Below are 18,502 nucleotides of genomic sequence, written 5' to 3'. Positions count from 1 at the left end.
GACTTTATATGTGCAATCCACATATATATGATCAGTTAAAGCAAAAATGTGGCCTATTGCATCTTTGTCAGGAGGAAAAGTGTGTTTTTCTTGTTTTGGAAGTTACGCAGTCTCTTGTTTGTCATATTTATATCGGTCTTGCTCTGAGGAAGTTCCTCATTTATGATTGTAAAGTACATTAAACATTAAAGCAGAATTACAGCAAAGAACTGTAGAAAAGTGACTATTTCTCTGTTAGACAGCTTTCCGCACAAGCTTCAGAATTATTATTTCAAAAGGAAGTACACCTTGTTCCCTCGTTGCACCCATGCAAATATTTACAGTAACTGCTGGGGTATCAACAACGGGTGGGGCCCGGAATGCTGGGGACTCCTTCCTTCCTCAATGTATTTCAGGCCGAACAGACTGATAAATTGTGTCAAGTTTCCTGTATATACCAAGTGCACTTGCAATTTCAGAAGAAAGGATGATTCACTACAAACTGCAGCCGCCCCCTAAGCAAAGTGTACTTTTAACTCCATGTGACACACAAAAAGTAGAGTTTCTCTGCGAAATCCCCGCCAACATGCCTTTATCCCTCTCTTAAGCCGAGTGTGCCCACCAACACCGGCAGAGATCGCAGGCGTGTCCTGCTCCACAATGAATCATGCGATCATGTGGAGCAAGACAGGAAGGAATAGAAAGAACAAAGCCATTAAAATTCTTGATGAGGAGCCTGGTGTTCTCCCGGCTCAATCTGTACACCTCCTGTCTCCAGGCAGGTTGGAGCTACCAGCACACCACGCTACACAAACAGACAAGCTGCCACCCCTGGCATCACCACACAACTTGGTGTGCCATCACAGCCGGCATGTTCCCAGAGCTTGGTTTTCATATTTGTGTGGCAACATGAGGGACTTCTGCATAGTTTGTTTTCATGTGTTTATATTTATATTTATTTTTTTGATTGTCTTAAGCTTTGAATGTTGGCAGGGAGTTGTTGTCATGGAAAATTGGGCTCCTAAACATAAATATCCTGTATCTTTCCTCGGCATGATAGTGGAACCTCTTGTCATGCAACAGCAGAGTCTCAGAGTCCCTCTGCACACCACTGACTGAGCTAATTCACACATATCTCGTCGTATTACAAGAAAGATCTCAGGTTTTGCCGGTTGTGTGGGTGAGGCACATATTCTCACGTGTCACGTGTTTATTCTCAGGATGACACATTTTCCCCTCTGTAGTGGGCTATGTTGCTGCAGATGCAGGGCAAATTACAGACAGTTATATGAGCAGTGAGAGCACATCTCCACCGGTATCACCCTGCAGACAGGATGTGGGGGCGGAGGAGGTGGTTTCAGTTTGAGAGATTTATCTCTTTAGTCACACCTTTTCTTTGGATTATTAACTCCAGAGCATCCAGGTGAAATTCTGCATGCAGAATAAACTCAGGTAAACCATGACTTACGTATTTCGAATGCATTGTCTGAGGAAAAGTACAGTACATTGTGTGAGAGAGATGGAAGATGAGGATGGGTGGGTGGTGTTACCCGCTGCTGATTGGTGCACCCAACCTATACACACTCAAATTCTAGAGCGTGGGAGGCTTTGTGGGCTAGAAAGGGTCTATGCTCCACTGAGGTGTGTGGGCATCGCTGACTTGAGACTCAGTGGAATTAATACACAGAAAAAGAGGGAGCTGTGGTCAGCAGCAGCAGCAGCAGCAGCAGCAGCAGCAGCAGCAGCAGCAGCAGCAGCAGCAGCAGTAGCAGCAGTGGTCTTAATCACACAGAGGCCTGTGTGTGTGTGTGTGTGTGTGTGTGTGTGTGTGGGTGTGTGTGTGTGTGTGTGTGTGTGTGTGTGTGTGTGTGTGTGTGTGTGTGTGTGTGTGTGTGTGTGTGTGTGTGTGTGTGTACGTCCCTCTTCCTTCATGCCAAGCCCCAGAAGGCAGGCTGAAGGGCCATGTGATGCCACCCACTCTCGAGTGCAGTGCATGGCAGGGCTGGCGCTAGATCCTGCGGAGCGGGTGGGATGAGCTCAGATATTGGAGGCTGGCACTGGCTGAGAACAAGGCTTAGCTATGGGAGGTGGGGTGGGGGGGGGATTTGGGGTTGGGGGGGTGGGATTTGGCATTACCACTCACTGCAGCAGAGGCATCAAAGGCACCAACCTGCTTAGAACACAACAGCACTGTAAATACAGGTAGCGTGCCTTTCAATCTATTAACGAGAATAGCGCAACTGCTTACCATAAAAATCAATATTTATGAACTACTGTGTTGCGTTAGGGCCTCAAATGAGTTCTTATTATGTGACAAAGGAGACGATGAAAGGGAATTAAAAGGCAAACCAGAATTTATTTATCCTGTATATGTTTTTTGCATGAGTCTTGGTTTAACACGAGTTGAGTGAATTTGAGTTTGACAATATGGAGGCTGTGTTGAGGGGAAGAGAGGCCTGCCAAACGACTGCTGTATGCCCGATAGAGCTTTTGAAAAGCAAAGGGAGGTCCCTCATGCAAATTCAAAGGAAATTCTGAGAAAAGGGGATCCAAGAAAGAAGACAATGCACTGCGTCTCATTCAATACTTGTTACGAAGGAAGCAGGAGAGATCTGGATACTTTGCTGGGAAGAAAGAGCCCCTCACGTGCCATTGTGTGACTAACATTGGACACCACGTGGAGATGTAATTCATCTTCAAATCTTAAGTCATTCCATATTATTAGCAGCCGCAGTACACAGACGGGACCTGAAGCACGGGGCAACAGTTGGAGAATCATTGCCTCTAGCAGCCCAGTCACGAGACTATACTCTCAGTCAGAAGTATGCAATTCATCCCACACATTAGGTTACAGGCGGCTGCCCACGAAGAAACTTTCTCTTCACTCTCACTCCACCGACTCAGCCAGCCGCTGCTACTGTACTGTGGATTCTTAAAGGTTCAATGTGTGACTCCAAGTCAGCAGCTTCAAAGAAATAGGGGGCAGTATTTCACCTCTGAACTGGGTCCATACAATCTCTTAATGTTTATATTTTGGTTGTAGTAGTTTGGCATATTTATTGTATTGTAATGTATTCTTTATATTGTGTATTGCATTTACTCCTGTGTAATGCAGTCATTACATTAATATTCAGTCAGTCAGTCAGTGGGCAAGAATACCAGAAAACTGCTATCTTATAATCTTCTCGTGGGGTCCACCTGTTTACTGAGGCACTAATGTTAACCGGGGGCTGTAGTCCGTGTAACATTACGTTAGTTTGTTTATTGGACTAAATCTAAAGTGTCAGAAATTTGAAAACGACCCGCATATTCGGCTCATCTTTCCGGCGGCGGCGCAGCCAGGAGAGCATCCCACTGGTGGAGGAGAGAGGTCAGCCACCTCTGTCATACAGAGTCCCAGTCAGGAGCCGAAGAGACTTGAGCTCAGCCAGAACAAGCCCCAGCGCCGGCAGTCACAGCGGGCTGGTGGACCTGTGTTACGGCATCAACAGGGAGTTTGCAGTTCCCCGGTGCTGTTGCTGATCTCGAGCTAACTGCTAACTGAAGCTACAGCCTCCTGGCAGCTGTGAGGACAAGGCGAGGGTGCGGGTTTCTCTTGTTTCTCTAAATTTGGAACAAGGAACATGGCTGTAATATTAAAAGTGAGTCAGGCAGCTATTCTTTCTCTCTCTCTGGTTTGAGGGCAGACTGGAGCTACAGTGACTCACTATCGCGGAACAAGTGGTATTACAAAGGCTGGACGGAGCGCAGCTAGTCAGTTAGCATGCTAATTTCAGTAGATATCTCTGCAACACAACACATAGATGTCTTTGACATAACGTCAAACTGTTACCTCTTCACATTCTGTTGATAATGTTAGTTAATTGTTTTAATGTTTTAATTATGGCATATTGTACACATTGAACCTTAAAAAAAAACAAAGGCTAATTTTACCTGCTAGTTTTAATTTCTCACCTTCTTTCTCTCCTCACTTTTTTAAATCTGTGTGTGCATTATAAGTTAACAACACTTCACTCGTGCTAGCAGCTGTACTTTGGCAGAGTCGTTATTTAGTCATAAACTAAAGTATTGGACACATTTGTATTTCAATCTGATTGTGACGATAGAGGAAAAGGTTAGGGAACACTAAAGTTATAAAAAGTAATCCTGAGGGGAGAATTGATATGTGTCAAATGATATGTCAATCCATGCAATCGTTTTCTATGTCAAGCATTCAAGGTCTAAGCAACAGCATGGTGCTTACATCAAACAGGGAAGTGAAATCTTTGACCAGCTGGTAGGCTAGATCAAAGGTCAAAGGATCACTAAAGCCATTAGGATTTATCCTCTGGGGACCATACATCTCTGTACAAAATTCCATGACAATATATTCAGTAGTTGAAATATTTAAGTCTGGACCAAAGCGGTGGACCCACTGATCGACTGACTGAGGCATAAAAATATAAGAAAAAACAATAACCCTAAAGGCTTCTGTAAATCTAATGTTTTTAACGTGCTAGAACCTTCTCACTCCGTTATTCTCACAAGCTACTTTTCTCTGCATTTGAAGATTAAATTAAGCTGTAGGCTAATTAAATTCATCCTTACATATCTACAATGACAAATAAATGATTAACCATCACTTTGAATTTCCTCTGAGTCATTTTTATGTAGTGTTTTATACCATTTGTCTTGATATGTGACGAATGCTCACATGCAGCACGCACCCACCAGATTTAACCACTGCAGGGTTGGAGGACACTCACATAAATGCACTTGCAGATTTTCAGTGACTTTTCAAAGGCCTGTTTCGCTGCATGACATCAACATTCTTGTCAATGTAGGAGCATCTCTGGAGGAATAAAGCCGAGTTACAGCTCTCAGTTTTGAATGCTGCCTCCCAAGTGGTGGAAATGTTCCCCTTATTTCGTTTTGTTTGACTCAAAAAGCAGACACACGATTAATTAAATCTTTCCATTAACGCTAAGTGTTCCAATAACCATCGAAAGTGTCCTTAAATAAACTCTTAAAGGGGCACTGCACTGATTTTACACATGAAGAGAATTCATGGGGAGTAGTACCAGCTCAACAGGGAGTTTACGGATTTGAAATCACATTCATATTCTCAATTGAGGATTTAGATTTTTAACCATAATGTCGTAACCATCTAAGGAAGACTTACCATGAACTATGAGATTGTGAAACCATGGTACATGTTTCTGTAGAAGCCACAAGTCCGTATGATAATGTTGTAACCTTGTTTGAAGAAAAACATGTTTTATTAGCGATTTTATGGAGAAGTACTACACTACCCACAAGTTAAAGTGTAACAGCGACGTCTGTGATTGTTGCAGCTACTGTTACCATGTAAATGTTTACCTTGTGCAGTTTCTGCTCCATGGTTTGCTCCCGGATTTCAACATTGGATCCATATGGCGGCTCCTTTGGAAACCTTTTCTTACATTACGAAGACAGTTCACCGAAATGTGTTTCTGAAAACATTTAAGTTTTGAAATGAGCCATGCAGTTGATACATCAGTTAGTTTAAAAGTTTTTCTGGAGTTTCAAGAGGTGGTAGTTGAGTAGTTCCTTCTCTCTTAAAATAATTATGTACACAGTCTTGTACCTTTTCCCATTTGTTTTGCTCCAAGTGAAATGTTTTATGGTCACTATTCCTCTGGTTGGCTTAGTTCCATTCTTAAACCTCTTTATATAAGGATTTTGTCAAGTGAATGAATGGGAAATTCACTTCCGGAACCTGAGCCAGAGCCATTCAAAAAGTGGGCGGTCATTGTTGAGCTCAATACCGTTGTATAATGTCTCCTGAGGCTCTGGAGAAGCTTTGTCAAGTCTAACAAATCAGGGTTACCTCAGCTTCAACTTGGAGAAAGTCTGCGTTACAAATAAAAAGACCAGGCAGAACGGTTTTATAATAGAAACTGTCAAGTTGCATCATGGAAATCATTGGATCCAGTTTGTTTGGAGCTTGACCCACATTTGCAACATAACATCTGGATATTTTTGGTCTCTGCTGCATCAATTTTGACAATTTTTTTTTAATCTGTCTCTCGCAAGTCCACCAACATAATGGAAGCGCAATGTTGAAATGCAGGAGTACCCCTTTAAGGATGCTGCCAAGCGTTTTTCAGTTCAAATATTCATTCTTCAGTGAGTAAAACACCATAACCATATTCAGTCTTGATTAGTTATTCACTAATGCAGCAAGGTCATCCTGTTACCGTCTGATTTTAGGCCACACAAGAAAACATAACATAAAATAAAAGCAAACAGTGACAAAAAAGTGTATGTAAATCAAGAGAAACCTTAATAACATGATCTCTATGGTATTATATAAGATAGCTTGTTTGATTTCTCATGGTTACCTGCTTGAAGAAAAAACAAAAATGACGCAGACACACCGTGTTTGTAACAATAAACTATTTTTTTTCATATTTACATCTGTACCTAATGTGCAAATTAATAATTTAAAGTAGTGTAAAACTCTTAAAGGAATACAAAATCATATCTTACAGTCCTAACATGGTGAGAGTCCATGAACTTGTCACATATAAACAAAGAAGAGCAACACTGCAGTGTGTACAGGAGAGAGACAGAAGCAAACCCAGGGAGCAGTGGACATCCTTGGCCAGGACACACTTAGTTAAGGACAGCATGGTACAATATCCAAGCATCACCAGAACAAACAGCAACACATACACTGCGTCTTTACAGTAGTCATGTTGAATGAGCAGAAAGCACTTGGAGGCCCGGGGTTTAACAAACCCACTGATTGGTTAAAGCACTGATGATCACAAAGGCTTGAGGTGCTCTTAGCAGCAGGTGCTTCTTTTAACGGCCTCTAGATATGGAAGAAGAACAGACAATCTCACACTGGACCGGTGACACATCTATACTGCAGGTCAACACATAGTGCTAATAGCATGATTGCACATTGTGTTGTGTGTGTAGAGGGGAAGAGACACGTAATCACACTTCAGACAAATGCGCATCGGGCCGTGCTCTCTCTACCCACAATTCTTCTCATCTAACACATTGACCGAATAGAGTAGTTAACAGGCGACTCAGAGAAACACACCATAAACACTGCATATTTTAGAAGCAATTCATCCTATGCACATTGTTTTGGTGTTTGCCACAGAAAACATTTTGAAAATTGTAATTGTAATTTTTTTAACGTATTTTTTTTTTCTTTTCTTTTTTTAAAGGAAGCCAGTTTGGCAGTGCTTGTGGTCTTAAGGAGGTCGACTACGGGCAAAAATGTGAAATGATATCTTACACATTATTTTGAGTCCAATTCTGACACAGGAAACCCTTGCACCGTGGTAAGAACAAAGGTACACTTAACAAATGAGATAGTTTTACATTTTCATCCTAATCCAACAGTACAATCTATAATGCTTACACATTTTAATTCCTGTAGTTCAAATTTGTTTACAAAAGCACACCGTGACAATCCTTTACAATTTACAAGACACAGTTAACCTACAGTAACTATATTATTGGTGCATAGACAAAATTGGGAGAGGGTGTAGCAAAAATCACCAATTTATTGCTTTAAAGTCTAATATTAATCTCCCATTAAATTTCTTTTGATTGCAAAACAACTACAAATTTTCCACAGAGATTTTGAAGAACCAAGCAGAGGTATTGCATTCAAACTGATTAAAAGAGCTAAAATGTTCCCTCCTGATGAGATGCAAATCTTTTGTACTTGAAAAATAAAGACCTTTCCCTCACATACAGAAAGTTACATCACAGAGAGATGACTTTTACTCTAAAACAAGTAAAAGACTAACTTCAATGAGACAGAAAAAATACCCAAAACAAAATAACACAATTTCTGGCCAAAGCTGCTCACTGTTTCAAGTTCTGCTTCCCCCATCATAAAGTAATAATCTTTACTAACAAGGGAAGGGTGACAGGAATACAAGAGCATTCTTCAACAAAATAAGAAAATGTTTGCCATCATGTTATTAAATGCAGAGTGCAGATGGTGTCGTTCCCTCAAGTCTCCTGCGGCCTTGCTGTCAAGTGGCTGAAGTGGCTGTGATGGCTATGCAGGCCTCTGCACTTTGCTCTCCCTCTCCCTGCGTTTCAGATCCTCTCTGTAGCAGTAGGAACAGTAGTTGTCTGTCTCTGGCCTGCCGTAGAAGGAGCAGTTCTCCCTCTTGCATCGGCGCTGCTGAAAGCAGTACAAAGGGCTTCCAGAGCTCCGCCCTTTGGTTTTGTCTTGGTTGAGCCAGGTATGAGACGAGTTGTCCTCATCAGCAAACTCCAGGCAGTCCTGAATGTCTCCCGCATTGAATCCATTGGTGTAGGTGTGGGACTTGTGTTCGCCAGGCATGTTGTAGGACAGGGTCTCTATGGTGTTAACAGTGCGCACCCCTGACAGGCGAGCAGGGCTGTAACTCTGGGAGGAGAGTGTGCGGTTCTGCTGGGGGTAGGTGGCACATGTCTTTAGGGTGCCCACCAGAGGCTTATAGGGGTCATCTTGGAAGATGGAGGATTGCATGTTGACATCTTGTAAGTGAATCACACTATGCCGCTGGATGGGCGGTGTATGGCTGTAGTGGGCAGACACAGGAACGGGCCCAGGTCTCTTAGCACCAATACTGGGGGAGGAGTATGGCACAGGGACCGGGTGGGAGAAATGGTGGGAGGCTATTGGCGGGGTGAGAGGGGGGACTGGGACAAGAGGGGCTGCAGGAGTGGGACTGTTCCTGCCCTGCATCTTGAGACCCAGCGGGGGCTGAGAGTTGTGGTTGTAGGTGTGGTGGGGCAGGACAGGAGAGCAGCTCTCCGGTGGCGAGCTGTCCGATCTCTCCCTCTGGAAGACACTCTCATGCTCAGGCTTCTTCACGGCCACCTCATTGGTGGCAGGCGGCTTCTTCTCGGCCTCCTTCCTCTTCTGCTCCTGCTCCTGGCTGAAGCGCTCCTGGGCGCTGGTCAGGTAGTAGTTGATCATCTCCTCGTGGAACTGGTGTCGATGGCTGGTGAGCAGGAGGCCTGCAAAAATGAACTTGCGCTCCCCCTGCATGGCAGCCCGCAGGATGTTGAGGCTGAGCTTGACATCGGTGCTGTATTTCCAGTTTTCCAGAGTCTTGTCTCTCCCTGCACTGTCCTGTCTCTCGGTGGGCGAGGAGCTGGAGGGTCTGTCTGTAGGAGAAGGACTAGTGGCCTTCTCAGAGGAAGTGGAGCTGGCAGATTGGCCCGACTCCTCTTTGTTTCCCTTGGTTGTCTTAGACTCCTTCTTCTTCGTCTTTTCCCCTCCATTCTCCCCACTACGACCTGAGCCCGAGTTAGATTTGTTCATTTTGCCGTGCACAAGGCCACCCAGACCTCCCATGTTTTTCTTCAGCTTGATTCCCAAGGTTTTGCTAAAGCTACCCAGTTTGTTGGCTACAGAATCAGCCCGGCTTTTGTCTTTGTCCTTGCGCTGCTTTTCTTTGTCCTTCTCCTTGCTGGGCTTGCCGTTGTTGACGTTAGAGTTGCTACCGACAGACTCGCGGTCAGAGTCCATGGACTCAGCTAGAGACTGGACATCCTCACCTGCAGAGGCTGTGGGAGACTCTGGCTGAGCCAGGGGAGCCTGCACAGAGATACACGCAAACACATACAGCAATGAAGAAAACACCTAACAAAGCACAAGCAATGATGTATCAGGGACTTTCAATGTATCCCAGACAAATCCCCCCCCCCCCCCCAAAACATATTAAAAAAGAACTTTGTTGCTTGATTTGTGGTGAATCATAATCCGTACGAACACATGAATGCCTGGAATTACTGCTTTCTGACAGTAAATAAAACTGATTGATTGTGGTGCTATGTGGTTTCAAGAACATCTGGAATGGAGGATTCTCTCTAGGGCTAAATTAACCATGACGAATAAGGAACACGTGTGAAAAAGTTACCCTTGTTTCAGATGGAATTCGGATCCATGTTACATTCATGTAGTTGTGCAGCAGGTTGAGTTTGGCCTCCAGAGACAAGATGAGACTGTGGGAGAACACGTATCAACAATTAACCACAAGCAGATGACATTTGACAAATGTGTTTCTTACTAGAAACCTAATGGCATGTACAGTATAACATATTTATAGGCCTGAGATTGACATTTTTAGGAATTTATTGAGTTCTGCAATTCATTGAGGGTACTATAAAGAGGGGGTATTAGGACATGTCTCTGTATATCTGCATTGTTCATACTGCAGCTTGTTATAGGATAAGCTAACCTCCTGACTGGCAGGAATGTGAAACAGAAACCCTTACATAAACTCTTTGCTAAACTCTGAGAGGGTGTTGCTACTTTAGAGAGGCCATTCCTGGAAAACCCTATGGATGACTGACGTGACTCACAATTTGTTCTCTCTCTGCTGACTCTTTGAAGTGACTTGAGCCCGGAGCCCATAATCAGAGTTAAATCCCCCACATACAGCCTTGTGGGTAGACTAACAGAACTGCCTTGGCCTGCAGTTCTTACTGTCTCACCCTTCGTGGGGCTGCTTTCGCAGTCAGCGCCTCTGTAGGGCTTTGTTTATAAGCATCAACACCCTGTGATATACTATACAGGACTTACTTGGCCAGCTTGGTATTATCATTGTCGTCCCTCCCCCACTCCCAGTCTCTGCCAGGGTCCACGGCAAAATGGAGTGCCAGCAGCTTGTGCTCCGAGTCAGTCAGAGGGATAACAGCTGGAAGAGATGAGATTATCAGAAGGTTAGTTTGGTCTAGCTTTACCACCGGAGACTGCCTTGCACGCCATCCCCTTCTCTCACAAGGCCACCGTGGTGTCAGAGCTAAAGCGACACCATAATGACACACTAGAATAATGCCACTTTAATTATCCCAGATGCCTGTCAGCGTGGGGTAAAGTATACTGTGGGTCCATTCTATCTGCCATCCATTTTTTAGACAGAGAAGTGACCGTGACCAGTGTCACTCACACTGACTCATCCAGACAGAGAAGGGCCTCATTCTGCAGCTTTAACTTTGATTGGTTTCTCCTTTTATAAACACAGAGTGGTCTATCCTGGTTCTTTTAGCTACTGTCCTGGCATCTCTAGTCTAGGTTAAGCAGTGCAGCTAGCTTTTCCATGAAATAGAAAATAAAGCTAACAATCTAGTTCAATTGATATCATATGGTGCATTCAAAAGCTTGAGCACGACTACTTAATGGACCTTGTGATGAGAATGTTTTGTTTCCCATCTTTTGCTTGTTTGGATTTCAATCTCAACTTTTGAACCAACATGGATGGGATTCCTTAAAGTCTTCAGAGAAATGTGAACTTCTCCAGTTCCACGACAACTAGGCAACTCCATCATCTGAGGAGGACCGTGTGATACAATTGAAAGCTAAAGAACGGCTAATAATGGAACTTCTTGTGAGATTGTTTTGACAAAGGGCTGTTTTCAAGGTCAAGAATAAATTAATTCTCAAATTGAGTCCAACTTAACGGCCGCCTTTACTATCAACACTGCACTCTCCAGAGAGAACACTGAGATCTGGGAACACAGAGACATTGCTACAGCAGAGTCAAGACAAAAGAGCATTTAAACGATATCACAGGTTGTAAACAAGCTAACCGTTTAGGCAGATTACCACTAAACCACTTTATTTGGAGGTAAATCCAAAAGGAGTACACTTTAAATGATGCTAATAATCCCTTGATTCACAGAGAAAGAGTACGTGCACAACTACGGGAAGTATGTAAGGTCAAAGTCGAACTAGGAAGTCAGTCTGTAAACAGTGACGCATGTTTACAACTGAAAGTTTAGGGTCATCGTATAAGCTTATAAGTCTTTGTTTTCTCTTCCATGGGGACTGATATGTTTCCTGCCCGGTCTGACTTCTTTTTAGAGATGTTCCTCCGCAGTTACTACACAGTTATAATTACCAGTATACGGAAAATAGGATCCAGAAGGTGACAAACTGGAACCATCCTTTAGCTAAAACTAGAGGAAACGGTAGACTGAACGTTTCATGATGAGACTAATTTATATTGAACCGAGTAGGTCTACAGCTGATCAGTGCTGTACAGGATGATTTAGTTTAGTAATAAAGGCTAATGAAACGCGCGAGTACAGAATACCGAAGGAGTTATGAAATAATTTCATTCATATCCTGCTGACATGATCAGCTACTTACGAGCAGGAAGAGCTTTTCAACATTAATCACTGGACGCAGAACATAAAAACAGACAACCCACCCGGGCTTCCTCTCGTGGGAGGCGTGCTTACAGTATGTGCCCAGTGTGGGCGTGTACCTGTTTGTGTGTGAGTGCATGGCTGCCTTTCAAAACAAGAGTGTGAGGAGGACTAGCTAGACCCCACTGGCCCACATGACAGCTCTGCTCAGGCTGCGTAGTGTGGGGGCAGTTGTCCACATGACAGCAGAGAGAGGCAGGCTGTTCAGGCCGAGGACATTCCAACCCCAGATGGAAGATACAGTCTCCTCCCTGCCTCATCAATTCTTCTACTGCCCATTGACACTGCAGGCTTCATAGACAGACACCAGCAGCAACGGCCCCTCCCGTGTCCCTGATGAAACTGCAGGTCAAATGCTTACTCTCTCTTTCCCCCTTATGTGTCTTATGGAGTGCCTATGCAAAGGTGCAAAGTACACTATCAATCATGATAAGTGTCAAAATAGTACATGCATAGTGAAGATGCCTCAAGTTCTTGAAACTGAATTAGTGTAGCCACACCCATGCTAGCACATTTAACACTGCGAGCACGATCACTTATTTATATCTGACAGCATTAGTCGCTAAGCAAACAACTTCCATCAGCTGAGTAAATACATTACTAATAGCACTGTTGACAAACTAGGCTTGTCCGAAGACCTGTCCGAAAATGTCAAAGTTGCCTTTGCGTCATACTGTAATGCATTTTACACCATCTTCCTTAAAAAGAAGAAGAAACAAGCCAAAGACACAAACAGTAATGAGAGCTGTGGCATGGCAGCACTGAAAACTGGGAGGGAAAAAAATAGTGGTTTTCTGAAAGAAGGGTCTTTGCCCAGAGTCTTGCCCTGAAAAATGCAGTCATAAATCACAAACACATACGAACAGAGAGAAGCCAGCAAACCAGCTCCCACTCAGTTCCCACTCGGGTCATGCAGCAGGCAGCGGAGGTCTGTGAGGTGGCTCCCTGGCTTTCCACAATTCCAAAGTGCTGTGTGTGCTGTTGTTCCTGCTTGGGCCCGCTCCAGATTCGGAGATTCAACACTGCCAATTGAGCTCTGGGGGACTAAAGTGTGCTGTAATGTATTTACTATCCCTGTTGGCAGCCTTGTTTTGTTGTCCTTGAATGACCGATTCCCATAGCTTATGCATGGCTGACGTCATAGCCCTCCGTGGTATTTGAGCTGTGTACTCAGCAGCATAGCTGCTAGCCTGCCTCACTTTGCTCAGTTTGCATCTTCGATTTGAGGGGGATACAGACAGGGAGAAGGGGGAGGAAACTTGGGTGCAGCCTGGAAGGAAACAGCTGTTGGAAGTGAGGTAGATAACCTAGATTTCCTAGATTGGACATAAATATCGTTGCTTCGTCTTTTTTTAGTTTGTGCAAAATGAACACATCAAGTGTATCATGCCCTGTGTCAAGAGAGCAGAAAGAGAGAAGACTCTCTCTTCTCTTGTACACCCTTTACAAGCTATTATTCACAGCAGGAACACTGAGCCAGTGTTTCCTCTGTTTGCAATTCAAGAACAATTTGTACTGTCTGGAAAATGCACAAATTTGAATTCCTGACATTGGTCACTCTGCACAGCTGCAGATTTAAAGGGCTCAATTCACCAGAGTAAACAGCAGTCATGCATATAAACACGCCTGAGCATTTCTTTTGCCATAGATTTTAACAGCGGAACCATGGTGGTAATTACAAGAGCATGACACTTGAAGTAACACATAAAGCCACAACAAATGGCATTTTAATTCTGACTGCCATATTGATTTCATTACGCTGACAGCATGGGGTGTAATACACTGGGGTGACTTTAATAGATAGAGAAGTGAAACCTGGCCAGAGCTGGATGGTTACTCCACACTGTTTTGTAGGTGGTCTTTGTATAAAAGACGGCCATTTACTTCATTCAAATAGGTGTTAGGGGGTTGATGATGGCATGCCAAAGAAAACCTAGAAGTGTTTTGGTACTGGGGCCAGAGCTTGAAATAGCTCCAGAGTTTTTTAGGGGGCCAGTTTCACTCATACATCGTTTAACCACAGGAGCACAAACAAGCTGATAAAAGACATTGCCAACAACATCTACTGAGGAGCCAGTCATTATCACACAGCAGGTGAGCAGCAGTGGGCTGACAAAAAACATACTACTGTGCACAGGACTCTGGGTTCACCTGACTAACTTACTCAGAAAAAACCCCACTTGACTGCTCTTTTGGGATGTGCTCAGGGACGGAAAGAATTAAATAAAAGAAGGTTTTGATTCTTAGCAATAACCTTTGACATCAGTCACCCCTCCCTTGTTGTTTTTGTTCACTGTCCACCATCAATATAGCCCCTGCAGCCATGCAAGCAGGCCATAAAAGGGTCAGTAGCGTGATGTGTCAGTGTGATTTAGAATCGGGTTACTGGAGTGCTATAACCTTCCATGCAGACGGCTGAAGAAAGAGCCAGTATTCTAACCCAGCCTCTGGCACCTGAACACACACAGGGCCAACGGCCTCTCGGATGCTCTTCCCTGTGCCGGGGGAAACTGAGACCAACCCTCCACCTGAGACATCCACACATTGGCCTGACTGTCAGGAGAGAGGATTGGTTTGTCGGGGCCCCGGCCCGGGACCCTGCCCATATGTGGTGATGTGGTGAGGGCTTAGGGGCTGGCTGGGGCTACTCTGCCCTAATTGGCAATGGAAGATTAGGTCTGCCTGTCTGTCTGTCTGACCCTCTGCCTGTCTGTCTGGCATCTGTTCATCTGTTCAGTTTACTAATAATATCCTACAAAAACCTAAAACTATACCAGTGACATACATAAAAATGCAGAACAACATAACAGGAGCAGCACAGATTTGTATCATTGACTGTGTTATATGATTCATCACATGATATACAAAGGCACCAAGCGAAGCACACAAGTGTTTTCATAACATCCTGGAGAGAGAGAGAGACTGCAGACAAAACGCACTCTGATCCTATCACAGAACACAGTGTACCAGAATGAAAAAGTAGAGTCATGCAGGGGTGTTGTGATCGAGCTACAGCAGGTTCTTTGGGCATACGCACCATCTGGTGGACAAAAAGAGAATACCCTCTGTCTCACTGAAATAAATAAAGGTGGGAGTGCTGAATAGTTATGTGCTGTGGAGTATGCTGGCTATGATTTGCTGCTGGCATTAAAAGGCAATGACTTCAGGGCAGGGATTGCAGGTTAGTAATCATGCCTGTCTGCTTGTCTGCAGTGGCCGTACCCAGACTTAATAACTAGGTTGGTGTTTACATGCTGAGAATAGGAAACTTACATGTTCAGAAAAGAAACATGAGAAGGAGGAAGACAGAGAGAGGAAGAAAGAAACAGTTTGCGTAAGTGTATCTGTGTTTGAGAGTAAAAAAAAAAAAGAGGCAGAGAGACGGAGTTGGCCGGCAGCCCACGCAGATGACAAGTGAGTTCCACCCACTGAGTCAGATACAGAAGAGTGCCGTGACTACTAAGACTGGTTGTCAAGGAGATCCACTCTATTTGTCAATTAAAGGAACTCCATGTGAGGATTACTCTGACCTCCAGAATAAGCAACGCATCCGGAGTGGGAGCAATGGCATCTAAACGGGCAAAACAAGACAAAAACAAGTCACTCAAACCAAAGGGAAAAATCAACACTCCCTCGCCACAACATAACACGATCAATATGCTGCACGCAGCACCATATCACAGATTCCTGTGAAAGAGGCAAACGCATAAACAGACACACCTACTGGAACAAACTACATTCAGTGACTTCAGAGAGAGAAATGTAGACATACAATGCCATACAGGCTGGAATGGTTTGATCAATGCTCAGTAAGTCAGAAGAAGGGGCCTGCTGCCCACTTTCCCTCCATGCTGGCCGCTCCCTGGTTCCTGCTGCCGACCGGCCTGCTTTAATAATGGATCACAGGTAATTAGACTGCTGTCTCATACATTATTCACTTTGAGCAGGACAGGCAGACCACTCGCCCTCATTCTCGCAATCTACCCTTTTAAAGTTAAAGCAAAGACTGCCTAACTATTACTTAACTTAACTAATGCACGTTACAACAGGCGACACTTTGGATTTTTTAAGAAGAGGTTCATCTCACATCTCAATCTACGAACGCCACCAGATTTCTTCTCTGGTTTTGTGATGATGCACAGTTGCTTACCTTGCTCTCGCTGCTGGTCTCTCTGCTCCATGGACACCAGTGCAGAGAAGTGAGCCTGATCGTAGGCCAAGACCAGAGGGGAGCAGTGACAGCGGCTCGGAGGCACCTCCAGAGGCAGATAGAGCCCTCCAAACGGGATGGGAGCAAACGCTGGAACACCATATCTAGTGTCAGTCCATTGCTTATCCTACTGTATTGTAGACGATCAAGGCAAGATGCAGTCAGCCTACCTTCTCCTCCTGAGTCTCTGAGCATCGTGTCAGCCACCACTACAATAGGCCTGCGTAACACGTGGGCCAGCACAAACACATGGAACTCCTCCAGACTCTCATAGACAGGATCCTCAGAGTTATCCACCCTGCGGAAAAAAATAAAAAAACATGTAACGCAGTGGGATCATAGGGGATAATAGGACAATTTCCTGAATTGGTATTGACTGATGAAAACATCTGCCAAAACAGTAAATGTTCGTGCTAATCATGTGCCTGCCTAATCTAATCCGATCCATTTGGATCCATTTTGCCCTCTGGCTACCTTTAACAGGCTTGTACAAAGATCCAGCTGTTTGTACATGTGTTTGAATGAAAGAGAACAGGAGCGAGAAAGAGGGAGGGAGGGTGAGACGGAGAGAAAAGGCAGAGGCAGAGCTCTCAAGCATGCAACCACCAGGGAACCAGAGGATGTGCAACAATTAAGTTGTCAGCCACACAAACAGCCACGCTGGCAAATTCACTCTAATAAAGAGCCTCTTAATATGTGAATCCCACTCATCCTATTTAGGGGCTCATCTCACACTAGGACCATCAAACATCCCTAACCTGATTACTGTATTACAGTCAAACTCAATGAGAGGTTAAAACCACCAGAGTAAATGAGTAAGTTATGCCCTTTAGTATAATATAACATTTTCAGTGATCGAGAGCTTCGTACTGGGCGAGCCGACGCTGGAGAAACACAGTGAATGAGTATAAGAAGACGATGCAGAGACACTATTTGTTTTGGCATGGACACAGTCTTTGCCTGGTTTGTTAAGAGGTTTTTCCATTCAGCACTGAGCGCAGACAACCACAACCTGCTTATAACACATTTAATGTAATTAAATGACATGTCAATCAGCCGCAGACACCTTAATGAGTTTTTCTGTTCATCGTAGTTCCTCCACCAGACCAGCTGCGTGTGAGAGATGTGAGGTACGTGTGTTTATTTCAGTGAAAATGGAAACAAGAGAAAAACCACAAGGTTTCTGTGCGTAGGAGGAAACTAGAGTTAGTTTCCAATCTGCCTCTGTAGCCTGATATAAACCCACTCTTACGCTTGTTTTTGCAAAAAGGTGGAAGGGGGGGAGGGGGGGATCACATCACCTGCTGCAGCTAAAGCAGCCCACAGCTCAGGGGAGGCTGTTTCAACAGAAATGATTAATACTGATGGCAGCCAGTAGATGGCACAGTCTCACACAAGAGCTTCAACGATGTTAATGAATCAAGGAAGCAACTTGAAAAGTCCGAGTGGGAACAATGAGTTTCCCTGACATATCCATCTTAGTGAGAAGGTTATTCTTCCTTTTAATTGTGGGCCTCCTGCAGTGTTTCAGCGCACAAGGCATTAAAACACAGCAGGAGAGTTGCAATGTGTGGTGTGGGATGAGATATGCGCAACTCGGCTGTTCTATTTTGTTCTGTACTCCATCTCATACGATGACTAGGGAGCAAACATAGCTGGATTCTGGTTAAAGGAATGTAATGCATGTATGCGTTGTGTCTGATGGGGATTCTGAGTGTGTACGCTGGCAGGCTTTTTTTTTTTTTTGGGATAAATGTCGAGCATCTTACCCTCCACTGGTGTTGCCGTTTTTGCTGAGGTGAGTGCGAGGCTCACTGGAGGCCAACTTCAGCAGCTCGTTCCACTCTCTCTCCCACTCCTCCTCGGTGTACACCAGCCCCGACTGCACAAACACACACACAAATGGTGATTCTGATAAGCACGTGCTCGCGCTCACCCACACAATCCTTATTATTATTCATTTTCACTATCTTCATCTGCATCTACAAGGTTAGCTCCCGAAGCTTTTTGCATCCATCCATATATTTTGTGATATTGTTGCTGTTAATGGACGGTTTGGTAAAAGAAACAAATAGGGATTATGGGTAATTAGAGAAATGTGGATGACAC

General features: G+C 44.3%; 1 protein-coding gene across 2 annotated transcripts in view; it reads right to left on the bottom strand.

The window, feature by feature from the left end:
* Positions 1-6,381: 6,381 nt before the first annotated feature.
* Positions 6,382-18,502, bottom strand: part of otud7a (OTU deubiquitinase 7A) — a 35,587-nt gene continuing 23,466 nt past the window's right edge. For both annotated transcript variants that reach the window (XM_029433703.1, XM_029433704.1), the window contains exons 8-13: positions 18,163-18,275; positions 16,564-16,691; positions 16,334-16,483; positions 10,556-10,670; positions 9,891-9,975; positions 6,382-9,568 (exon numbers count right to left, since the gene is read on the bottom strand). In XM_029433703.1, the coding sequence (XP_029289563.1) occupies positions 8,033-9,568; positions 9,891-9,975; positions 10,556-10,670; positions 16,334-16,483; positions 16,564-16,691; positions 18,163-18,275 (2,127 nt within the window). In that variant the 3' untranslated portion in view covers positions 6,382-8,032. The remainder of the gene's footprint in view (positions 9,569-9,890; positions 9,976-10,555; positions 10,671-16,333; positions 16,484-16,563; positions 16,692-18,162; positions 18,276-18,502) is intronic.

This window comes from Cottoperca gobio, chromosome 6, assembly GCF_900634415.1.
Source record: "Cottoperca gobio chromosome 6, fCotGob3.1, whole genome shotgun sequence".
NCBI classification, from domain to species: Eukaryota; Metazoa; Chordata; class Actinopteri; order Perciformes; family Bovichtidae; genus Cottoperca; species Cottoperca gobio.
Note: the sequence above shows the minus strand (reverse complement) of the source record. Positions and strands in the feature narration are given on the sequence as shown.